Source organism: Pieris napi, chromosome 3, assembly GCF_905475465.1.
Source record: "Pieris napi chromosome 3, ilPieNapi1.2, whole genome shotgun sequence".
Classification (NCBI taxonomy): domain Eukaryota; kingdom Metazoa; phylum Arthropoda; class Insecta; order Lepidoptera; family Pieridae; genus Pieris; species Pieris napi.
The window spans coordinates 9,197,165-9,223,938 of NC_062236.1; the positions used below are offsets into that span (position 1 = coordinate 9,197,165).

General features: G+C 34.4%; 3 protein-coding genes across 4 annotated transcripts in view; 2 read left to right on the forward strand and 1 right to left on the reverse strand.

Moving 5' to 3' along the window:
• Positions 1–26,774, forward strand: part of LOC125063208 (G protein-coupled receptor kinase 2) — a 50,765-nt gene that overhangs the window by 7,759 nt on the left and 16,232 nt on the right. The window lies entirely within an intron of this gene.
• Positions 24,015–26,051, forward strand: LOC125063210 (myosin tail region-interacting protein MTI1-like). The gene is made up of 3 exons (XM_047669511.1): positions 24,015–24,246; positions 24,361–24,464; positions 25,337–26,051. Exons 1-3 carry the CDS (start codon positions 24,015–24,017, stop codon positions 25,958–25,960), a joined length of 960 nt encoding a protein of 319 aa, XP_047525467.1. The 3' UTR covers positions 25,961–26,051.
• On the reverse strand, positions 24,442–26,565 carry LOC125063209. The gene is made up of 2 exons (XM_047669509.1): positions 26,051–26,565; positions 24,442–25,298 (listed from the first exon to the last, which is right to left on the reverse strand). The coding sequence occupies exons 1-2, from the start codon at positions 26,477–26,479 to the stop codon at positions 24,480–24,482; spliced, it is 1,248 nt and encodes a 415-aa protein (XP_047525465.1). The 5' UTR covers positions 26,480–26,565; the 3' UTR covers positions 24,442–24,479.

Here is a 26,774-nt window from a genome sequence, read left to right on the forward strand (position 1 = left end):
ACCACTCTTATCCTCAGCTTGTTTTAGTGCATTAGGGATATTGTGACCCATAATTGTCTTTATTTGGTCAGACCAACGGGTAGACGATACCCTACCATACCATTACCAGTTTACCGGTTTAGGCGATAGATACCTTACCTGTTGCAAAAATATAATCTACCGAAATGCCATATCAAATATTTTAACTTTTTGTTGGTTATACATTTTTTATTCATCCTAAGTTTACTGATACGTAGATTTCATTATGGAAGCTTGCTGAATTATGACGCTATTAAACGTTATACAAACGCTCACGTTTTATGGCTTAATTAATGTTAATCGCTAATGGATCGCCATCTATTGGCCGATGAAATCTTTTTGCATCGATAAAATGTAACTGCATACAAACTGTACTCTAGCCACGATAAGAAGGCATTTAGGATTTTGCTTATAAAGTTGTGTGAAAGGAGTTTGATTCAAGGAAACAAAAATAGATATAATATTGACTACTTTCTCACAGAATATTCTTTTATCTGGCTGATCAACTAAGTAATAATAAAGAAAATAGTTTTTGGACATCAAATTCCCTTTCACTGTGCCTATGAGAAGCCGAATACAGGAGAGAGTGGAGGAAGTTGGAGACACTAACTACCTTCAGAAATGAAGAGGGTTGAAGAAGTGCCATGAATGACAGTAATAAATGAAATTCTGTAGTCTGTAGAAATATGGAAATAACTTTAATAATACTAACTAACCGACGTGAGACTGATCGTAAATTAAACTAAAATGATTTATGTGCACTTTTTATTATTATTAGTAGTATAATTTGTTTTTTTTAATGTATCCTTTATTAGTTTAGTTTGTTTTTTATTTTCTTTTTGTTCCTGTTTAGTTTATTTTTCTTTACAAGTATATGTAATACATGTATTTTTGCCTACCTCATGTAATTTAATACATTTTATTTTTTTCTTTTCTCACAGTGGTTGCCTGGAAGAGATCGCTCGAAAGCGATAAGGCCGCCAGTTGCCTTTCCTTTACTTGTAATTTTGTTAAAAAAAATTTTTTAAATATAATTAAGCAACAAAGTGTAAATAAATAAAAAATAAATAAATAAAATAAATATGGTTCTAATAAAATAGACCAACTCTTTGTGTCTCTGGTATAGACATGAAGCTGTAAGCTGCGATTTGAATTTTAGATTAGTCATTTAGAGCAAAACAGAATTATTCATTGATTCTGTTGGCGATAAAAAGTTACTGCATCTATCGTAAAGATAGTTAATTTATTCTTAACTGTGCATTTAACATCGGAAAAGAGAGTTCTGTTTAATACAGATGCGAAAAGATTCCTCTTGTCGCATCTGTGTTATCTTATCTTTTAACATTCCTGTTATTTATAACTATATATCGGGATTATAAAAAATTATAAGAATATATTTTTATCGTATATAACAGGCTATTTGACGAAATTAAAAAAAATATAGTTTATTTATTAGTGACTATAGAAGCTATTACAAATTGTTAGTTTTAGGTCTGATAAGTGTTCGCTTTAAAAAATCTAATAAAATATTTATAATTTTAAAAACCCGCCAAAACGCTTCTTTAGACAAGATGGCGTCGCGCCAGTCCCTATGACGTACGATGCCTGTAAACACGTAAACAAGCGTCAAGTTTTTTATAATTATCATTATTAAATTACACAAATACACATATATTTCGACGAAAAACAACAATTATAAGCATAGTAAGTACGTTATCATCGATTCGACTAATATGACCGATTTCAGTCAAGTTTCTGACCTATAAAAATATCAAATTAATAATTATTTACAAGTTCTTTTACACCATAACGCTTATTAAAAGCTATGTTGTACACAGATTACTCTCAATAACACTTTTTGTTTCATATTGTCAAATAAGCTGTTTACCTGCGACATAAAAGTTATCTCTTGCCACCGGGTAGTGGGTCCAGTAAAGACCTTGGGATTCGCCATTCGGTTCACATGTCCCAGCCACACGAGCCTGTTGCACTTTATGAATTATTATTATTTCAATATCCTAAGAACACTTCAGGTGGAAATGTTAAACAAAAGACGAAACTGTGCGTGCGGTTGTGATTGGTCACACGTACGTAATATGACGCATTATAGTCGCGTAATGGACTAGAGATGCTGTTGACCAATCACAATCAAACGGAGCGCACAATCGTAAAATTCGATTCAATTCTGCTTATACGTTAATATGCTTAATCGCTTGTCCACCTTATTTTCTATTATTTGATTTAATTCAGAAATATATGACCTAATGTCATGTAGCCATTATCCGCTGTACACCGTACCTGTGGTCGATGTTCATCGATTAACATAAAACTTTATTGACGTAATCAAACAAAGCGTAAAGACGGAAATAGTGGCCTTAACGTAGAAGTAGGAAGCGAAGCGCCAAAAATATACAGAATCGATTAATCTCCTTACTATAAATAAAATGGAGATAATCAAATGGCCTTATATTAGTACTTCAATGATGGCGTTTGCAACCTTGAGGAGTCTAGTGGCTTGGCTTTTAATCGTGGAGTCGTCGTTCATGTTTGTATCATATATGTGAAACTCCGCTCGTACGACGACTCAACCACCGACGATACCACTTGGGGCTTATGAACAAAAAAAATATCACGAAACAGATACATAAATGTGAGGATCGAGGCCAATCACCATCATTGAATCGCCATTAGTTGAATAGTGACGTTCCGGCATAGTCAATGTATATTGTATGTGGTCCGGGAAATAATTACAGTTTAATACAATTGGCGTTTCATATAATTACGGGAAATTAAATTTGTATTAATCAGGAGGAGGCCATTACCCAAAAAGTATCCATACACGTAGTAATGGAAATAATAATAACGAATGTAGACTAAGTGTATAATAACAAAAGTAATGCCCATCTGATTTGTAATTTATATAGTATGGAATTAAAGTGGCTTTAGTATTATTATTATTTTTTATTATAATAGCACTCTACTCCCATTGTGTCCAGGGACCTTTTCTATCTCTTAAATTTTTACTAAAAATATATTAATTACAATAAACTTGTTCACGGATGACGCGTTACGCGTCTCGCGAGATACGCCCCGGCTACATCGGTAATATTTTTAATTACAATATTCACGGGCGAGCCGGGGCGCAATTCCTTGCGAGATCCGTTTTTTGATATTTGTTTGCCGCCTTTAGATATTTAATAATTTTTCGCAGAACCGTTCCACCAGGTCTGTGCTTTGTTAACATGTACTGTAGGTACGTGTACCGTTACGGTCTACAGTCATCTGTATTTGTACCAATGGACTTTCTTTCTATGTGCGCATTTAGCATTAGCTCGAAAGGAAAACATCGTGAGGAAACCGGCTTGCCTTAGACCCAAAAAGTTACCTATATACTTGCCTATTGGATTAACAAACGATACAGATACTGAAATCTGAGGCCCACACTTACAAAGGTTTGTAGCGCCATTTATTTATTGTATTTAGCTGTTTAAGCGATTATCTTGTAGGAATTTGCGGGTTATTTTTGCCGAATTTTAATATAAACTTGGATTTCGGGAGGTCTATTAATATTAGTATATAATCTAACTATTAATATAATTGAAAATAGCATTGTTATTTTGTATGGATTATATCATTACAGTCAAAAGTTTATATTCGGAAATAACATAAAACAATTTCTGGCGCGCTGACTTAGCGATTAACATATATTTAAATAATACGTAACAACGGTTCTCCCATAGATAACTATTGATTTTCTTTAAAAAGCTCTTTGCGGAATGGATTGGGAGTTGGCAACACTTTCAAGTCTCGGAATCGAGTAGAGTAAAGTAAAGTTGTAATTCAAAAACACTGATCCGTCTAAAAGTAAATCTAAAAATCAACCATGTTTAGCCTATATCAACAACGGTACCAATAAAAATAATTCGGAAATTGTGTTTTAAAAATATAATTTATTTTATCGCAATTATATTGATCTGGCGACCGAGATTATTTATTGTATCAGCAAGCATGTCAATGCTTGTTTGATAACTATTAAATTGTTTTTTTTGCAATTTTTCAATAATGAGTATGAATAATTTTTCAAATGATTCTACGAGTTTTTTTATTTTTATTATGGGCTTAGAGTCTCAATGTTACATGATAAAGAGACAAACGGTAATTCAGGGCGTTCTACAAAGCAATTTTCAAAATAAGTATTAAATGTTTCATACTTAAATAGTAAATAAGCTTCAGTTATTTTCTTATACCCTGTTCGTCTCGTTTAATTCAATGGGATGGAAGATAGGACACCTTTGGAATAAATTACTTTGACTATCGACCTTTTAGAGATAAAATATCAATTTTCATTAACTTCGTCTGAGTAGGTAATACCATAAATGGCTAAATTTATTCATTATTTAGGCTCAATGTTGATAGAGTTTTAATTCAAGTAACATTTGTTAAAACACGTTAATCTTAGGTTATGGTTTAAATTAAAAAAAATATACGTTGAATTGTATCTCCACTACCGCAGTGGAGAAAAAATTCGATTGTGGTGGAAAGTTTTTGTACGTAGTATTCATCCTTTACACAAGCCACTTGAATACATTGTGGGGACAGCAGTTAAATGGTATTCCCATTTGGGGTCCTCCTTTCGCCGATTGCTTTTAGTTCCTTTCCATGATGTGACTCCTTATTTCCATATTGAATTCTAGAAATATTCACACTTCCATTTTTAATTTTTGGCATACTAGACTGTATCTGTAGCTTTTGTCAAATCTCTTATTTTTTCTAATTCATTCTATTCTTCATACAGCTTGATTTCATTTATGTATTATTTACCTCAATTTATCTACATTTCTGATGAAAAATGCCCTTCACTTATTTGACTCTATGATAGTGTTATTTCAGCTTACTTTGAAGGAGTGGGGAGAGACGGCCAGACATGTCATTCAAACGTTGGATAAGGGAGTTGTTTAGATAAATCGTCCAAGTAATTTGGAAATGGAATTAAACAGCACAAGATTGATTAATCCAATAAACAATGGACTTTACACTGGAATTTTAGAATTTCTAGACGCTACCAATGAAACAATTTTGTGTTGTGAAGAACTTTAAATTAATTTATTTTCATCAAAACCGACTCCAAAGTTTATAAAAAGTATTAAATAAAATTTTTTTTACTAGCTTCGTAGTAAAAGAAAGAAATTTATGAAGTTCGTTTATATGAAAGGACTATGAAGATCCTATTAGGCTATTTTTTAAAAGTCGACCTTTCCAATGGTCAAATTGGTAATGGTCATCAAGAGGTTGTTGTTGATATATAGTTTTAAAAAAAATTCGGCAATTTATTTGGAAATACTAAATTTTAACACCAGGTGTTAAGATTATATAACTTTTGCCACTAGTTCAAATATATTTATGGCATTAGAAATAAAATGCTAAACACGTCTTTATGTGTCGTGTATTCACATTAACCCGTTGACTGTTTAAATTTTCATTAATCAATGTAATGGAATAATTTATTGCTCACTTAGATTGTAATGGCGTCCATTTTCTTTTTAGTGTTGATTAATATTGTTGAGTGGTTTGGTAGAGTTGTGGGTTGGGGGTTAAATGTTCTTAACAACCTCTTTCATATTTACCTTCCATACCTTTGAGCGCCACTTCGCTTGAATGTTTTTTATGCTTTTTATTTTTATTAAGATTCTGTGGCTTGGCTCTAAATATACATTTACTTTTTCGCAAGTACTTTACATTTATAGTGGGTTAATGATTAATGGAGCAGTGTTGGCATAGTGGCTTTAGCGTGCGATACTCAACCCTGAGGTCGTTGGTTTGATCCCCGGCTCTGCCACACGGCTCGATTAATGGATTTTCTCTCTAGGTGTGCATTTAACATTCGCTCGAACGGTCGAGGAAAACATCGTGAGGAAACTACTTGCATATTAGATTGATCATGAAACAGATTCAGAAATCTGAGGCCCAGACCTATAAAGGTTGTAGCGCCATTGATATATTTTTTTTTATAGTACCCCCGCACTAAAAGTGACAGGGGTATGTGATCGGCTTACTCAAGGCATTCTGCTACTCAGAGAACCGGGTGAACTATACCCACTAAAACTCCTTCAGATAGTATCAACACGCATCAAAGGACGTATTGTGTAATATTAAGAAAATTGGCAGCGTTCCCTTTAAAAACTGTCAACATGACTTGTATTTCGGACCGCGGCTAGCCCCTATAAATAGTCGAAATACGACCTCATATGTACAGTATAAAATTACATAAAAGTATATACAAATATAGGAATTTATTCCTTGTTCAACCTAGTTTACTTAAAGTTTGAACTATCGGAAAAATCTTGGCATACCAACCTGCAGAGTGCAGTAAACATTATATATTGGCAAAGACGTACGGATTTTCTCACTTATTTTGCTCTTCGTTGTTCATTCTTTGTGTAATTTTATATGAAAGTGCGAATTATGAAGCTTTATATAAAACTTCTAGTTTTAGTAACTTTTTAATGAGAGATTTGTGCACATAACAGCACTAATTTCAGGTTTAAAACATTTTAATGGTGTTATTGGTTTAAAAAAACACCGATCTAAATATATTAAACGGATTTAGGGTCTGTTTCACAATGTACGGATAAGTTTCGAATTAGCTATTTATTACTTATTGGTAGGATAAACACTATTGTTGCGTTTCACGACTGTCAGATAGCGCTATTCGTCACATAAAGGCCATCATAAGTTAAAAGTCCGATGAATGTCAAATAGCACAATTTATCTTCCAAATAATATATGTGTTGCATAGCTATTTGGTACTTTATTCATACATTGTGAAACAGACCCTAAATATTCAATAGTTTTTTTATTGTCAAGATAATGAAATGTATTAATACAACCATAATTAATCATAATTAAACGATAATTATTATACGGGGTATGGAGATCATATTAGCCTATTTTTTAGAAGTTACATACGGACACAGAAATTAAGTTTTTTTGTGTATGCTTCAAAATACACAAAAATACCAGTTATCACGAACGAAAGAAAGTTCTGAAATGTGAAACTAATTTGCTACTAACATTCAATAAGAAGGATAATAGCAAAGATAATGTCTTCGAAAGATAAAATCAAAGAAAGAAGCTTTGAATGTTGACTAGACGTCAAATGTGAAGCTTACAAAACGTGTCGCAGATTTTTTCGTAGGCAGAATCGGGAGGCTGTTTTCGTGTGATCGTTCACATTAAACTGTCGTACCAGACAGCGGGTGACGCATTGACAGATTGACAGGACAACTTTGCAAGGATTTCGAAGCCGTTTTTGGCGGCAAAAAACTGAATGCGTTTACATTAGCTGTGGCCAAATGTGGCAAGTGGTACTTGATTGATAATCGGGGTAATTTAACATTGACTGCTTAATGTCGTGTCGGTTTTTTATCTGTACAAGAATTTTAGGATATATATTACGTGCGTAAAAACCGTTAGACAAATATTTGAGCTAAAAACACCATTTCCAGCCAGCCATTTTTTTCAGCTCGAATCGGAACTAGAGTGTCGGTTTTCTTTGTAGACGGTAGACGGAATATTCGCTACAAGACCTTATAGAGTTATGACTTCCGCGATGTTAATTTTTTGATTAACTTTTAAAGAATACAATCTAATATATAAAATTCTCGTGTCACAGTTTTCGTTGCCATACTCCTCCGAAACGGCTTGACCGATTTTGATGAAATTGTTTGTGCTTATCCGGTATCTATGAGAATCGGCCAACATCTATTTTTCATCCCCCTAAAAATGTTAGGGTAACCCCTAATTTTATTTTTTAGACAAAATTTTTAATTTCTATTTTTTTATGATACAGCATTAAAAAATACATACAACCCCTAATTTTCGCCCCTCTACGATCAACCCCTATTTTTTATTATAAATTATATACATGGCAAAACGACGTTTGCCGGATCAGCTAGTTGTTCATAAAATTAAATAGTAAAATTTTCTTTGGTTCGGCTTCTGAATATAAAAGTAATTCGCCATAGATCAAGAGATATTTCAAAACATACTTCCTGCATACGTAATTTGAGAAGGGTAGGTACGCGTCTGTTTTGGATAGGTTTCGGACGGGTAGGACTATACTATTCGCTTTTCAAAATATGAAATAGTGACATATCAATCGTAAACACTATACGACATTTTCGATCTTTGTAACATATTTTACTTTACTGGGAAATAAATTAATCTCCGTGATGGTATAGAGTCTTTTCAACATTAATACATACTTGTATGGTCATTATAGATTAAATCTGAAGCCAAAAAGGCTCTTTCGTCCCAATTGTTCCTTAAAAAATTCAGACATTCAGCTTCGTAGCAAGTTGTATCGATTTTTTATTAAATGATTGTTGAAAATAGTGTTCAAAAACTTATAAAAACTAGTGGTGCTTTTGCTACCTTTTGTGTTTAGTCCTTAGATTTCTCATTTCTGTATGTGTTTTGTGCTAATAGGGAGGTTGGTCATCAGCCTTACGCCCACGACTTTTTGAGTTTAAGGCTACTCGCTTTCTTCTCGATGTTTCCCTTACGGTAAAAGAAAACATTGAGTTTTTAAGCACTTACAAAGAATAATTCATTGGCGCATAGCTGTGGTTACAACGCCAACCTCACGGTTGCTAGGCGCAAACTCAAGCCACTGGGTCAACACATACAAAAAATAAAAATGATTTTTTTAATTAAAATTGATAAAAATGTAGTTAGTGGCTTTAACTATCCATGAAAATGGGTATAACCAGCCTTAGTCGATTTCGCACAATACACGTCAGGCCCTAAATCCACTTCCTCTAGACATATTTTTGGCTGCCTCTATGAAATCGTTATATTTGAGTACGTATAAATATTATGAGACGTCTTGGGACATAAACTGGCTAACTCTTAGCTAAACATATTAAGCGTTGTATTAACAGCTGTAAGATACGAATTGTAAATAGTTCATTATCTGGTTGTTGGGTTTGTTTTCACCTATCGCTCATGTGTTATGAAGTTTTATTTGGTTTTGTTATTATTTTAACTTTAGCAAACTCTTGTAATTAATTAACTCTAACCAAAATTTACTAACGTATGGATCACAAACTTGGGTGTCCACTAAATCGCTGCATACAAAAATACAGTTGTGTCAAAGATAGATGGATCTATGTATGATAGGGAAGAAAAAATTGATACTTAGGTACTATAAGGTAGCAGATGTCACAATGATATATAAACTTAAGTGGAAATGGGATAGACACACGGCGAGGAACAGAAAAGTGGAGCAAAAATTTTTTAACTGGTGTCCAAGGTACAATTATCGTAAAAGTGGAAGAAATTTTAGAAGATGGGTAGACCAGTTTAAAGAGACAAGAGGTGGTACATGGCAGAGAGTGGCACAGGGCAGACAAAAATGGCGGGATTTGGAGGTCTTTGCCAATAAAGTACCTACTACAGATATCTAGAAATTAATGAGATATAAATAATAGTAGAAATATAAATAAATTTAAATGTATCTGAAAGTGAAACGAAGGCTTTTATTATAAAAATGATTCTCTGTATTTACAGTCTATAAGGTACGTTGAAATCAAGTTGATGATAATTCTTTAAGGTCTCTTCTTGGGGTGAAGGAACAGGTTTCTTCTGCCACACTTTGTATCAACTTCTGAAACACAAAGCAAAATTGGGCTCGAATTGCCGGGTTGCCGAGGGTTTTAGTGCCAATTCGGCTCTCTCAGAAGGAGAGGGATGGAGTGAGTAGAGAACCACATACCCCAGTTTCCTTTGGTGGTATATAAGATGCCTCTTATTTAATATACTGCTACCATAGGTACTATATACGGCTATATTTATAGCAAGCATGTTTCGCGAGTAATGTTTTAATTACCAGTACAGTTCGCTACATATATTTTGTACTAATATTATTTTTTGTACTGGAATTGTCGTTTGTCTGTATGAGGCAGTTCAGCATGATTGTACAGTGAAAACAAATGAATTAGTGAAGGACACACGCTCTGGTGTGTATAGTTAGTTAATACAGTCAAATACTGTTATAACGACTTCGAAGGGACTACTTATATTTGGTTGTAATAACCGATAGTATCTTAATATTTTGGGAAGGAATCGATGCAATATTCTTATTAATCTTTTCAAATAACATGCTATTTCCAGTAAACCATCTTCGAGTTGCAAACCTGTGTTACAAGTGAACTTAGCACTCAACCTTTGATATTAACATTGGGAAATGCAATAACCGTGTAATGATCTTGTGTAATCTAAGAAATAGTTGCCCTTTGGGTATACACACATTTTATGGAAAAACATGTAAAGTTCGTTCTACAGAATATTTATAAATACCGTAACTAAACATAATTTTAAAATATTCATTACTACCGATCGTTCTACAAGAAGTATTACCCTGCGGCTGTTTAACGGTAGATAAGTTTGTTAAGGCTTGTGTTACGTGTAATCTATTTTTTGAAATTAAGACCGATTCAAATTATTATAGACATGGATAGAGTTCTATACTCGAACAGTTTTTCACACTTGGTTGTATTAAGCTATCATATTTATATTTCTGCCCAAAAACCAGCGGTGCTGCAACCTTTTTCGGGCTGAGTCTCAGATTACTGTATCTGCTCTTTATCAATTGGTTTTTCTAATATGCATAGGTGATCTATTTGTGCCCGAAACGTCGTTAACTTTTTGGGTCTAAGGCATGCAGGTTTCCTCACGATTTTTTCCTTCACTGATGAGCGGATAATGCTCATGCGCTCATAGACTGAAATTCCATTCGTGCTCAAAACCTAGGACTTCAGGAATGTGAGAAGCCACTAGGCCAACAGTGCTCACATTTAAAAGCCAATACAAAAAGTACGCGGATTACTAATTTTAATTGAAAAAATATTAAAGAAAATTTTAATTAAATTTAAAATATAATAATTTGCGGTGTATTTTTTAATTAGATGCGTAATTTATTAAATTAATCACATGAATACCAGTTTTATGAGTTACGTAAAAAACTTTTCCTTGCGAATATATTTTGAACAGTTTAATAATTATCATTGTTATGAATATTTATTCCGCTACTCGTGTGTCCTTAAAAAATTACAAACGTAAAACAAGGTAAGGCATAAAAATTACAGATGCGTAGTTATAACGACCTTTGTATGAAATTTAGATTAAAATTCATTTATTCAACAAATTGAATCGTCAAGGCGGGCAATAATTGTCATTCCTTCCGTGCATCGGATGACGTCGATGTTTTTATCGATTTTATATCGAGATCTTCGGTTTTATTGTTTTGTGACGTGTAACTTTGTTGCATAGAGTAGCGTAGTGTTCAAGCGTATGTTGACTTATTAAAAAATTAGCTGACCCGGCGAACTTTGTACCGCCTAACAGTCGATGAATTAAGTGATATCTCTATAAAGTACTTGCTTAAATAAAATTTATTTTATTTATATTTCTATTCGATTTTGTCACATATCCAGCCGTTCTCGTTGTAACTAAGCCGACTTAGTTTAATTTATATATAGATAATTAGTAATACTCTGAACGTTATATCGGGGTGGTGCCGGAAACCACCACGACACCATTGCCACGCTGAAGTTGAGCATATGCGAAACATGTTTAGGAAACCTTGAGAATATAATAATAATATAGTTTTATTTTATTCCATAAAAATACAAACACAAACGACCCACGAAGGAGATCAATCGTAAATAAATAAATAGTTAATCTCTCGGCTCTTTTGTTTACATGGGGATAACAAAGGACCCATATAAAAAAGTTGAAAACTTAAATCATACTCAAAGATTAAAGAAGATAAAGAAATACAAGTTATAATTAGGGAAGTGATTTAAAGTAAGATCTTCGAGTCAAATAAAGCTAAAAAAGTCTTTTGCTCTATGCCTCTTTAAGTAATTATATTTGGTAACTGAGTTGCACCGTTAATTATTTTTAATGGACGACTATGAGTACGCTTGTAAAAATCCGTGTCATTGCTGAATAATACGTGAAAAGATCGCAGCTGATCGGCTTCAGAGATTATCTTGACGCTTTCTACTCGATATTGAGATAAATTGATAAGCCTTCTATGGCTTGATTCCGAGCGTAATTAAATTGCGACCAGCTCCACTTTACCACGGTTAATGGGAACATTGTATGACCGTTTATTCAATTCAATTCAATTGGTATATTTTATTATCTCTTGCGTGTTTTTATATGAGGACGTTTTTATAGGCAAGAGTACCTGTCGATAAAATGAATTCATTTTCGGACAGTCATAATCGTGTAGATGAAAAAACATTCAAGTAAAGTGTATCAGTTAAACAATACTTGAAAAGTTTTTGGGGGGGTTTGAAAATTAATAATTTCGATGTGTTTTTTCGAAATGAAATTTTGCCTCTCATGCCATTTATTTTTGTATAGTATAGGGGGGCAATATAGTTTCCAGGCATGGAACAAGGCATCTTTAGTTACCTAGGATTTTAAACGTCGTTTTTGCGAATTCGCTCTGAAAACATGTGTACACATATTTAGTATTCTTTTTGTAATACCCGATAATAGGTAGTGGTTTCGCCTACGAACGAAGTTACGATTCCTAGACTTGTTGTTTTGAGCTGGGGTTTAAAAATATACTTATTGAATCCTTTTGTGAGTTGAATATAACTTTGCTACATAGAAAATCACTTAGTCGCCTAGACGTGGTAATAATGCTAGAGTTTCATCTTGACAGTTCCCACTGGAACCATACATTTCGTTATATGGAAAACTATAATTTAGTCAAGTCACCATGGAATATAGATAATATGAAGCATTTTTTTAAGTTTGTTTATAATGTTAACAATATTAATTGCGACAGTAAGTACTCAACTCGCGTAGGTACTCTACATATTAAAATAACTCTTTTAACAGAAAAAAAACAAACTAACTTTTTCACTCGAGATGTTGAGGTATGTAGATCATAAATAAAAATACTCATTTTTACATTCAATTTAAATAAAAGATTTTTATAATCAACTTTCTTAAGTAGATTTAAATTTATAAATACCTAAACAATCAGGAAGTAACATTGTCTGCTTTTGAGGTATAATGTGGAATTATAAATACTATAAAAAATTATTGACTACATAGTACAATAACTGATAAAATCTGTATTTAAACAAAAGACGGCTGGTGGAGGAAAGGGTTAATGGGGTTGTCAAATAGATAGTGGTTTTATAATACTAAGATTGTATCTAAGTTAAAGGAAACATTTTGATAATAAAACGCTGTAGCAATTTTTAATTGTTCTGTATGCGGTGTCGAATATTAACAGCGACATACTATTAATTAATTCACGTTTATATGATACTAGTAATTATGTGAAGTTAGCGTGACCTCAATTTTACCCCATTAGATGGGTGTGGCGAGTAAAATACCCATTTCCAATATTAATCCGATTACGAAGGTTTTTTTAAATAATGAATGGACGTATCATGAACACCTTATATGGAGGCGTTGGCGATTCAGTGGTTTTCAATGTCTCTCGCGGCGACACCTTTTGCAAGTATTAGGCTACACACAGTATTCGTACAAATATTTTAAGTACAGTAAGCGTACGTTGGCAGAATTTTGAAAACTGTGGACCATCACGTATCACGTATTATGTAGAAATGTGGACAAAAAAGTGTATGAATATTTATTACTTCTTTCTGTCAAGTGAGTTCGTAAAATTGTTGAAGACTTGTTTATGAGTAAAAAATTGAGTCTGTAGCGGCTATTAAGACTCAGCTAACAAAGATTTGGATTTTATTCGTCGTAGGCACATAAACGTGGACCAGATAACGATGAAATAGTAATAAAAGTAACCCTATCGGCATAAAATACTTGATTAAACCATAATTTTTAATACATTTTATATGTTTGAGAGTGTAGGCGTAAAGCAAGCAATTCTAGTACCAAAATTGACGTAATGTCACACAGAATAAAAATTCTCATTTCGTGTGTATACATACACTTTTGGTAAAAGAGTTTCTTCTATGTACTGGTACCAATTAATGATACATGTGTGTGTCAGAACCGAACCGAAGGATGTCCGTCTATGTCCAAGCCCCAAAAATAGACGGCGCGCATCAAGCACAGCTGACCAACTTGCGTATAAAGAAAATATACCGAAAATAGAAATCTGAAGATGTTTATTGCCATAGAATATTTAGAATATTAAAAATAGTTTAATGATTTTATAATCAACATATCACGCTCTCAATTGTTTGATATTTTGTGCTCGCAGCGCTGAGACTATATAACAGTTTAAGGTATGCACTGCCTATATTTCATAGCAATGAACTAAAGGGACGAATGGCCATTTAAGTGCGCCTGTACCACGATTTAGTAGCCCATAAACCTCCCTTGAACATGTCGTAAAGAGCCCATCAAATTGTATTCAACACAGATATAATTACATAGATAACGAATCAACTAAACTTTGGGTACAAAGAGTAGACTTTATTTTTTGTTTGTTTTTGAAGTTATACTTCTTTTGACGCGTTAGGGAAAAATGATAAGAAATTTTTTTTACGATGCGCGCGCACATTGTCAAAAAAAACCGACACTCGCACACCGTCACAGAAAAACCGACACCCCAGACCGTCACAAAAAACCAACACCCTGAAGTTAGCATAGTCAACATTTTAAAATAAAAAATGTCCATTTCTTTAATTATGTAGATATATTTTTTTGCAATATTTAAATAAACTTTATTTAACTAGATAATACGTTATAATTAAACTTTTAATGTATTAAATACCTTTTTTCTATTGTTAGTGTCGTTTTTCATACAAACGTAAGGCGAAAGATAAAAAAATTTAAAATATTTTTATCTTGTTACGCCAAAGAAGTATAACTTACGCGTGTACATAATTACACACACATGTTTTTTTTATCTGTATTACACGCTTAAATAATTACCGGTTTTAAACGAAGTGGTCATTTAATCATGTAATAAAGGCGGTTTAATATATAAATTAAAAATTGTATGTGCGCAACAAAATAATAATTTCCTAGTGAGTTTTTTTTTATTAAACTAGATTTAAAATTAGAAATTTCTGCAGACGATGCGTGCTTGAAAACAGTCGTAACTCTTGCGTCACGTTCGTGACGTACAAAGTATTTTACAAACTAACTAAATATGCCCTGACGTTTTAATATATTGAATAGCCATCATTTGCTGGTAACGCGTAGGTGGGGTTCGATCTCCGGCGTATAGTTATTTCGGGTCTGAAGACGAAGGCTAATTATCTACTTGCCTAAAAATTTAAGAAACATACACATACGTTGAAATGTGTCTCCCACTTCACATTTAATTTTAACATCTGACGTGAAGGTGTAACTAATATATGCATTTATATGTAGACTGTTGTTAGAATTTTTATATAGGTACTAAATTTTTGAAATTTACGATGCGCGCGCACCGTGACGCAAAATTAACAGAATGAAGTTGCCAACGGAAGATGCTACGGCATTGGACATAATTTAAAAACAACATTCGATTATTCGAATATTATTATTAATAGAATTTATGTTACACTTAATGTAAGAGAATAATAATAAATATTTATTTATTTAATTTTTCAAATGTAAACTGAATTTTATTGACTATAATGACTCCTTTTCCAGTTTTTGATTATTTCATTGTAATTAATTATTTGCATGCAATCAAAAACTATTTTTAATAATGCCTAAGAAGTTTAACTTTTTACGCGCGTACCTACATAAGTACACGCATCCTTTTTTTACTGTGGAACAGATCAAAGGGTGCGCTTGTAGAATTCTTCTCCTTAGGTCATTATGTTAATAAAGTCTCAAAAAACAATTATGTTGATCTTTAGCCAACAAAATCCCATCAAAGGGAAGCCAAAGCTCTAAATGTAAAAATAACGATTATAAATGTATGGGGGAGTTGAATTTAAAAATATCTTAGATCCCCTCCTTACATAAATCATCTCTTGCCCATAAACAGATCATCGTAAACAGATTATCATGAATCTTTTGAACTAGCTGCGAAATAACGGTGGAAATATCAATGTTTAATAATGTTTTCAATTATCGGCCGACTTGAAATGGAGGTTTTGTTGATTCCATAGATTTTATAAATAATATAATTGAATCGTATTAGGACACGATACGTGAAATCAAATAAAAATTACTATCAAATACTAAAGAAATTTTTTGTCTATGCTGCGAATAACGTTCGTTATTTAAACCAAATTGCGATGTTCCTTTGTTTTTTTTGGCGGGCCCAATTTGTCAACGGTATTTTGATTTTAAAAGGTTTCTTATAATACGTTGGCGGTAAGGGTTTAATTTTTGTATATAGCCCAATGGATAGAATGACCTTTTAAAAAAAAATCAAGATGAAGAGTAATCCCATCCTTTAAGTTGGCTTAAAAGAAAAAACAGAATTGGTGAACACTAATTATAAGCGAAATTTTATTTCTCAACTGTACATTCTCACGCACGAGAAGACAAAAATATTTTACGCCATGCTATTTCTAATGTCTAAAATGATCATGTCAGTATTGCTTTAACGCCTCTCACATTTTTGTCTATGGTCCCAGGGCATACGCGTAGAATACAGATATACACACGAAGACGCGGAAAAGATAGCATTGTCTTTGACTAAAACTGTGACTGACATCAGATGGAAAGTCTCAAGAACGCTTCGGTAGTTATCAACACCTGTCCGAAGGGTTAACATTCCTTACTGATAATAGAGTATTGACGTCACGCATACGTCAGTTACACATCACTCTATACAGATGTACGTTGTGAAAACAAAGCCTTGGACACAAGAGCTTTTGGATTCTTAAGATTTATTCACATCGCATATTCAGTTTATCAACCCCGGAATAAATTTTGTTAGAATTTATATAATATATAATAAAAAAGTCTACAAACTGATGCAACGCTCGAAGGTTTTACAGAAGAAGCAAAAATAACGACTAAGAAACGATGATAGATTTTATCTATTCCAAGGTTACTATAGCGAATTCAATAAACTGTTTTAGACTGCTTAAGCCTTCCTTAAGGTCAGTCAAGGTCGCGTCTTATGGACTCCGGCACACGACCAAGCAGAGGCAATGATGATTCCATAGATGGTGTCGCCTCTGCAATATGTTGACATATGTATTTGACGTAGAAGTGTAATTTCTCCGTAACAGCTATGTACGAGATCGGAGGAGTAGGATATAAATCTAATATATAAAATTCTCGTGTTACAGTGTTCCCATACTCCTCCGAAACGGCTCGACCGATTCTTATGAAATTTTTTTATGCATATTCTAGTAAGTCTGAGAATCGGCTACTATCCATCTATCAAACCCCTAAATGATAAGGGGTGAATTATTTTTTTAATTGTTGGATAATTTTTTTTTTTATTATGGTTAAAAATAGATACAACACTAAATTTTCACCCCTCTACGATCAACCCCTATTTTTCATTTGTTAATTAAAAAATTAGGACTTGAACTCTGAGGTTTATATATACAGAAAAATACACAGAAAAACCTTCAAAGTTTTCATTCCGGAAAACGGAACAGTGTCTGGGGTAGCATAGCAAAATGTTCCATGTTGGTATTTACTAAAAAGGTAGGCTAAGTAAAATCGCATTAAGGAGAAGCGAAGTTCGCGGGGGCAGCTAGAAGTATATGTATATGCTGCTAGCGTTGACTAAGCAGGTACATTTTAAATTTTGAAATGTCAATTGTCCAATCTAATCTCATGAAACGAATTAAGACAATGAAATCATCAAACTCAGAGGTTAAGTGAGGTTATAGAGGCTCTTGAAACTACTGACAATTTAAAGCTGCATCATCATTTTGCTATTAGCATAATATATGATTATCACTTCATGTTTAAGTAGACTCTCGGGGAAATAATAAGGGGTTCGTTTAAATGATAACGCCCTTTGGAACATACAATTTGTCGATACGAGATCTGAAATCGATCTGAGACCGTTGGAAACACGATTCTTATTTAACACGACATCAAATGCTTTATTGCAGTCGTGGTCAGAGAGGTCACCGCAAGTTGACAGATAACATATTTGTCATAAAGTTTTTTTTAAATTTATTACATGACCAAGGATACAAGTCCTTTAGAATAATAGAGTACAAATTTGACGTTGACTATTTTTAATGGTATATTTAATATTAATTAAGTTACGTTTATATTAATAAATCAAAGCTCACCAACATATTATGTAAATAGCTAAAATAATAACTAAAATGGATTAATAGAGAACTAACTTATCTTAATAAATAAAAATTTAATTTTCTGAATTAACAACATTTTGTGATGAAGCTTATTAAAATGTCATATAATCGCTTTCAAATCGCGAAGTTTTAAATTGTTATTTACAATTTATCATAAAACGCCGTGCAATCTAAGTTTGTGAGACGATAAATACAAATAGTTCTAGCCGAAATGGCTGGAGAAATATTAATAAAACTTTATATTGGTCGTAAAAAAACCATTTTGTGCTTAGCCACCGTTTCCATTCGCCAACTCGAAATTAATAAAGTTTACAAAAACAATTATAACGATGTAGAGTTATAAAAATGTTTAATTAATACTTAATCTTGTATTAGCGGGTTATTTGTTATTATTTATTACGGGTAGATATTTGTAAAAATGTGTCTTTTTTGAGGTGATAATTGTGGTGGTTTCAGGCTACAGAGATGGGTGTCATTTTCATATTATTATTCACGCACATACGTGCATACTAAGTTTTATTCTTTTAGTGGACCTCGGAATTTAATTACAGCACAGGGATGTCCTAATGTGGGGACTAGCGTCTGTAAAATAAATAATTAATAAAGTCTTATTTATTTAATTATTTTCTAGTAAGTGGGTAATAAATTTCTTATTGCTGAAATAACCGACACAGTGGTTGACGAAGGTGGCTGGTTTGAGTTCCTTGGATTACATTTCCTGCAACACAAGACGTTCAGATTAGTAAAATAAATAAATAAATCAGTGGCGCTACAACCTTTTTAGGTCTGGGCCACAGATTTCTGTATTAGTGTCATGATCATTTGCCAATCTAATAGGCAAGTTGGTGATCAGCCTCCTGTGCCTGACACACGCCGTCGAATTTTTGGGCCTATGGCAAAAATACGACGGTTACCTCACGATGTTTTCCTTCACCGTTCGGCACATAGACAGAAAGTCCATTGGTGCACAGCCGGGGATCGAACCTAAACTGTTCAATATTTTCAATATATATATAATCAAAATTAGTACGAGTATTTACCTTAAAAAGTGAATTATAAAATAGAAGTATAATCTACCCACGCCCATTGGTTATGGCTTTGTAAGAATTACTTCAATGCAACAAAACAAACTCGAAATCCCCAAGCAATTGGCCGCAATTAGAAATTAATTAATACCGTCGATTAATTGGAAATGTCTAAGCGACGACTGTTATTAAAATATTTATTAGTTTCATTAGCTGTTTATTACTTAATTCATTGTTTATGGGTAGTTATAGGATACGGGAATTCATTACATTAACGAGAATTTAACGGTATGTTTAGTTTAATATATGGCAATAGGATCGGTGTTAGCCTAGAGGCTTCAGCGTGTGACTCTCATCCCTGAAGTTGTAGGTTCGATCCGGCTATGCACCAATTGACTTTCTTTCTATGTGCGCATTTAGCTTTTGTTTGAACGGTAAATGAAAACATAGTGAGGAAACCGGCTTGCCTTAGACCCAAAATGTCGGCTACGTGTGTCATTACTAATTTGCCTATAAGACTGACAAGTGATCATGAAACAGATACAGAAATAAAACACTATTTTGACCGGATTGAAGTTATGTATTATTATAAATTTACAACTATTTAACATAATTTTAAATTTGCACGCTGTAAAGCACGCGAAACGTCGGATAAATTTAAAATTATGTTAAATAGTTGTAAATTTATAATAATACATAACTTCAATCCGGTCAAAATAGTGTTTTATTCAAATGAACATAAGTTATGTTAATCAAAGACAATACCAGATACAGAAATCTGAGGCCCACACATAAAAAGGTTGTAGCGCCACTGATTATTATTATATGGCAATAAAAAGAAGTTGTGGCGTAATAGTTGTAACGTAAAGTAAATATAGTGGAATCTCCTTTAGTAATTTTGTTAATATATATGGCCTGTCTGATACTATGGTTAATATACGTATATAGGTAAGAAATGTGGAATTCAGTTGATGCGTTTTATTATCAAAATATCCACTATGAAAATAAACACACACCTCCCTTCAATATTAAGGCAATAATATTTAACAACGTTAACGTGAACTTCCTACGGCAGACTTGATCTGGTCAGTCCAACCCGTAGGTGACCTTCCGCGCGGTCTAGTGCCTTCCATTTACTGATCACCACGCCGAGATACGTGTCCGAAGAATGTAAGGATGCGAGATTGTACTGTTGTGAACAGACGCTGCTTAATACCGAGTTCTTGATGTATCGAGACGTTTGTAACAATATATATATTGACACTAGCAGACCAGCCAAGCGTTGCTGTGACTAAGGTTTTTCTTATATTACATTGTAGTAAACTATTCAAGGGAAACGGCAGGAGAACACGTCATGGAGACCACCATGCTTTTTTGCTGGTTATGCCATTAAATTGTAGCTTATGTGAAACGTTGGTACTTTCAACACAGCGCCATTTGTTAGAATTGTGACTATCAAATAATAAACAAATATTTTGCAATAAAATAATATTGCTGGTAGAAATTGAGATGTAAGCTATCCTATCTCTTAAGTTAGATCAAACAGCACACGGTGTGCAAATTTGATTGAAATCGGCTCGGTAGTTTAGGAGTCCATAGCGGACAAACAACGTGACGCCTAATTTATATATATTAAGATAAATATGTAAATCGTAATCGCTGTTGAAAGAGTACTAGTGCTGGTATATATCGTCCCAACATAAAATTAGGTCACGGTAAAGCTTAGTATTTGGACGCGATAAGCGTATCGTTTAAAACAATTTAGTTATCTTTTGGACGGTATGACTAATGTGAAGACCGTATTGAGTCCTTATCCGCAACTGAGTGACGTCATAGCTAAAACTATCACAATAGAACGATTCTTGCGTATTTATCTCTGATTGAAACCCCGCAGCGCCGAAAGTATGCCTCCGTCAATAATTCAGTTTGGAAACAATCCTTTAAGAGTCCCTTTTACTCAAGTAGTCGCTCTTCTATGCCTGTCACACAATTTTATATGCCGGTTTCTTAGGATATTTTCATATTTTTCCATTTCTGCCTTCGAATGCCGGCTAACTGCTGGATGCGATGGGACGTCGTATTACATTGTGTATACATCTGTAAAGGAGTAGGCCTAGTGGCTTCAGCGTGCGGCTCTCAATCCGTTCGTAGGTTTGAACCCCAGTTTTGCACCAATGGAGTTTCTGTTTAAGGAAAACATCGTGAGGAATTTCATGCCTTATGCCGGCCACACACACTACGGTCTACCGGAGAGGTAATCTGTGCAGGTATGCCTGCGCAGGTCAACCGAACAATGGTAGCGTGTATGGGTATCGGAGCGGTCTTCAGTTCTCTTTGCGATGGCATCGAATGTGGACGATGACACGCTGGCGTTGCTAGGTCTTGCTTTAATTTTGAAGAAAAATGATACGAAAAACAAGCGAAGAAAGTGGTGTAAGCATTGGTTATTGAAAAGGAAAACAAACGGTCATGTTAATTTATTAAATGAATTGAAATTTGAACCAGAAGATTTTAAAAAATAATCTTCGAATGGACGAGAAAACATACCTTAAATTACTTGAAATGGTTACTCCTATAAAAAAAAAGAAGACACAGTTATGAGAAATAGTATTTCTAAATCAAACTTAAAACAAAAGTAATAAATGTAGATACATTGCCGATTACTATCTTAACAACCTGCGCAGGCGACCGGAGTACACGCACACAAGCACAGGTACACCGTACGATGTCACTCGAAAGAATCGATTTTCGATCTTGCGCCGGTCGCCTGCGCAGGTTCAAAAACCTGCACAGGTGGACCTCTCTGGTAGACCGTAGTATGTATGGCCGGCATTAGACCCTAATGGGGCGTTCCCATGGAGCGTTAATCACGACAGTCAACTACGCTAGTCAACTGTCGTTCGTGACACTCACGAAAGTGTGAATTGATGAAACGTTCACATGGTTGGGGGATTTCGTGCCGTTCACGCTTCGTGTTTCGACTTAGTTTATTTATATTTATTATTTATTTTTGAATTTTGATATAACTTCTTTTGGTCCAAATCCAGGAATATTTCATTCATGACTTATTCTCTTAGCTGCGGCGGCACGTAAATCTCTATCACGGTATTCCTCCAAACTTGGATCATATAACACCTTTTCCATAGAATATAACTCCAAAAAACACGTAGTTTCACTGTCGTTAAACTTAATTCCACGTTGTTGTGACGACATCTTGGCTTCACGAACGGTATATCACGACTGAAAATCAAACACGTTTGATCTATCCACGCTTGTGTCGTGCGCCGTTCCTCACGAAAGCAAGTTTAACGCCTATGCGTTCACACAGAAGTGTATTTCACGAAAGCGTGGTTGACTGTCGTGATTAACGCCTCGTGGGAACGCCCCATTAAAGTCGACGGTGTGTAAGGCATGGAAGGTTGATCACCTGGTAATTATATCACGGAACAGATATAAAAATATTAAGGCCCAGACCTAAGAGTTATAGCGCCATTGGTTTATATGCATCAGCAAAACGGTTTAAATTCAAGAAAGAGATTTAATGGGTAATATATTAGAGCTTTAGTACTTTAGTACTTTATTACACTTCAAACATACTGAATGTTATTTTTTTTAGTCATTTTTCAATGTAGTTTTATTTAAAATTTAACTTCCCCTCATGAATTGTTCGATTCATTTTATTTCAATTGAGTTATCGTAAAGGAAACACTAAATATAGACCAAGTAACGTAGTTAGGTCGATTTTCCTCATATTGAACATGAACTCACGAAATCTGACAATTATTTTAGCTTTATGGCCCTGAATCAAATGTAGTTCGATAATTGACTAATGACTTGTTTATGTATCAATGAAATGTATTTCCCATTTACAGGAGTTTGTATCGTATTTGTATTAAGAAAGAGTTTACTTTCAAATTGCATATACCGATGGGCCATTCACTCGTGAAAAAATATTTTGCATAACATAACAATAGTATTAGATGTCCATACTTAAATTTGATAATATAAAAATAGATAGTGCTCTTTTATGTTTTTTATTTATTTATTACTTATGTATTTTATGTTATAAACAAGTAGGTGATCAGCCTTCTTTGTCTGACACGCGTTTTAGATTTTTGAGTTTGAGACACGCCGGTTTCTTTATGATGTTTGCCTACACAGTGACAATTGCAGACATAGAACGAAAATTCCATTTATATAGCCGTGTTTCGAATGCACGACCTCAGGGATGAGGGTCGCAAGCTGAAGCCGCTGTGCCAACACGTTCTAATAATATAATGAAAAGTAATCGTACAATTTATAAGTTATATTCCTCCATTTTTTTTAAACTATTACAGTTGAATATAAAAGTTGCTGTGGAATACCAATTGACACCAAAAAAGAAGTTTAAATTACTAAGTAGTAACATAATAGTCAAATGTCCATAGAATAGTAATATCCCACCACACATCTTATATTCTATATACTCCATTAGCCGCGTACTGACTGAGCGAGCAGCCTCGCGAGGCTGCCTCGCGAGGCAAATCCTCGGTCGGTCAAGACGTGCCTCGCCCGAGGCAAACGCACGCGCTGCCTCGCCCGAGCGTGCCGCGGCCCGAGCCGAACGTTGTCGGTTTTTGTCGATGTTCAAAGGCGCCTCAGTACGTTTGCCGCGCTCACTCAAGACGGTAGTGTTTTGCCTCGCTTATTCGTTGCGTGTTAGTTGTGCGTCATGGATAAAGAACAGTGTCTTAAATTAATACGACTATATGGTGAATATAGACGACTTTGGGATGCGCAATGTCCTGATTACACAAATAGAGGACTAAGGGAAGATGCATGGAGAAAAATAAGCCAGGAAATGAACCTTCCAATAGCTGAATTAAAGAAAAAAATGGACTCTTTACTAGGGTCTTACAGGAGGGAAAAGTCGAGAGAAAAAAAAAGCCGAATCACAGGATCAGGTATTTATTATTTAATGTTTATGATTAGGGTTAACAACATTCATTTTATTATATTCAAAGTTACATCGGTTTTTATATTATTTCTAATATTATTTTTTTTATTTTATACTGCAGGTCGTGGTGAAATATATGTTTCGAATTGGTATGCCTATGAAGCCTTCAGTTTTCTAGGAGATAGAAATCACCCAGGAAATACACAAGATACTTTAGGTGAAGAAGTGAGTACCTATTATTTACTGATAATTATTCTGCCAAGAAATTGCTCCGTTTGTTATGAAATGTCTCCCTAAATGTGAACGTATTTCTTTTATATTTGTTGATCCTCGCCGTGGTATGGCTTGAATAGATAGCATTGATGACATTTCTGTATCCTGTCGCCATCGGCCGGGTATTACTGTCCCTTCAACTTCGGCATCGAATGATCCTGGGGGAGTGAACCTTTGTGAGGAAGCTAAATCTCTACGCAAGTAGTTATATAAGCATATGGTAGTCAATACGACTTTCGTAGCTTTTTCTGGTTCTAATAGTAGCGGCTTCCTCAGTACTCTAAAAACGGAGCTTAAAATGCCAAAGGCATTCTCCACAACTCTTCTTGCTCTGGACAGCCTGTAATTGAAAATCCTTTCCATTGAACCTCTTTCTGGAGTACCTTCATAAGGTTTCAATGTGTAATCATTGAGAGCAAAAGCTTTATCGCCTAGAATAAAATAGGGCACTGCAATTTTATACGGTATTTGTAATATTTCTGGTGAAGGAATGTTCAATTCCTTCTTTTCGACCTTTTTATATAAATTGGTATTTTTAAACACACCGCCATCTGATATACGTCCTTTGCTGCCAACGTCTACGTACAGAAATTTATAGTTAGCGTCAACTAAAGCAAACAGCACTATACTTGGAAACATTTTGTAACAGTCATAATCATTGCCACTATTTATCGGCGACTGTAATATAACATGCTTCCCATCCATTGCTCCTATGACATGTGGGAAATTCCATTTGCTCTCAAACTCTTTCGCTATGGTAAGCCACTCTTCTTCGGATGATGGTATCTGTAAATAAAATTAAGTAATAATTTCTATCTTTACAGAATGCAAGTCTGGATAATACTCGAAATGATGACGGTTATAACGAAGAAAAAAATGAAACTTCAAACTCGACGACAACGGAAGGACCTAAACAAAAGTCAACTAGACCTAAAAAGAGATCCAAAATGAACGAAAGTGATGATCTTACTGATAACGCCATATCTGAAGCATTAACACTCTTACAACAGTGTGCAAGCGATAATATATCAGAAAAAAATGATCCCTATAATGTGTATGGCCAATATATAGGAAATGAGTTGAGAAAGTATGATAAAATTACATTAGCATACGTAAAAAATGCAATCAATAAAATTATCTTTGATGCAGACATGGGAGCATACAGTGGTTATAGTTATTATACTCAATCATATGGTGAACACGATAATTTAAGATATATGTCTCATCCCTCTTCCTCATCGACGCCATCTACATATTCGATGCCTGCTGCCTCACCAATGCCTTCTACCTCACCGATGCCTCCTACTTCACCGATGCCTCCTACTTCACCGATGCCTCCTGCCTCATCGATGCCTTCTACTTCACCGATGCCTGCTGCCTCACCAATGCCTCCTATCTCACCAATTTCGATGCCTCCCCCTCCTCCTTCTCCAGCTCCTCATCATTAAATATTTGTTTGTTTAATTTTCTTATATTATTTGTCCAATTTTCTAATCAGATTAATAAAAAAATAATAAAAATATGTAATTTTATTTTACCTTAACATAATCCTTTAACACCTCAATTATAGCATCACAGACTTCAGGAACTATAACCGATATCCTTTGTTTTGATATACGAAATAGATACTGTAGACTGGTATAAGAATCTCCTGTGGCCAAAAATCTCAACGTCACTAATAATCTTTCCCTAGCGGATATTGCTTCTCGAAAATTTGTGTCCTTCTTGCTTATTTTGGCGTTTATGAGAGAATACACATTGTCAAATTCGATTTTACTCATTCGAGTGAAATTTTTTTCTTCGTCATCGAAGCACAACTCTTCAAATAATCTGTTCCCAGCCTGTAATCTATTTTTGTATAAGGGTTTAATCCAAAAACGTTTAGTTTTCTGTTTTCTTTTTTTTGCAAGCCTTAGAATTATTAAAAAGGCAGTGGTAGCGACAGCTTTCCGAATGTGCGGCCTCATGGTGGTCTCGGGCAAACTATACGGGCACGCGCGGTCTCTATTCGACTTCAAGTTAAACTGAGCGTCGATGCTCACGATGGCTCGGACTTGCCGCGCGAGGCAGCCTCGGATTAGAAAACTTACAGACCGAGGCTGCCTCGCGCGGCAAACGTTGCGAAGCAAACGTCCGAGGCTGCTTCGCGAGGCTGCTCGCTCAGTCAGTACGCGGCTATTGGCTATGTATAAATTACATAATTGAGTTGCTAAGATGTTGACTGCCATATATAAAACAAATGACTGGCTAGAATTGGCACTC

Excerpts from the sequence above, each read along its gene's own strand:
- LOC125063210 (XM_047669511.1), top strand. The coding sequence starts at position 24,015 with ATGGATAAAGAACAGTGTCTTAAATTAATACGACTATATGGTGAATAT. Across the intron at positions 24,247-24,360 it reads AAGCCGAATCACAGGATCAG|GTCGTGGTGAAATATATGTT; the intron begins GTATTTATTATT and ends TTTATACTGCAG. Across the intron at positions 24,465-25,336 it reads AAGATACTTTAGGTGAAGAA|AATGCAAGTCTGGATAATAC; the intron begins GTGAGTACCTAT and ends CTATCTTTACAG.
- LOC125063209 (XM_047669509.1), bottom strand. The coding sequence starts at position 26,479 with ATGAGGCCGCACATTCGGAAAGCTGTCGCTACCACTGCCTTTTTAATA. Across the intron at positions 25,299-26,050 it reads TGTTAAAGGATTATGTTAAG|ATACCATCATCCGAAGAAGA; the intron begins GTAAAATAAAAT and ends TTTTATTTACAG.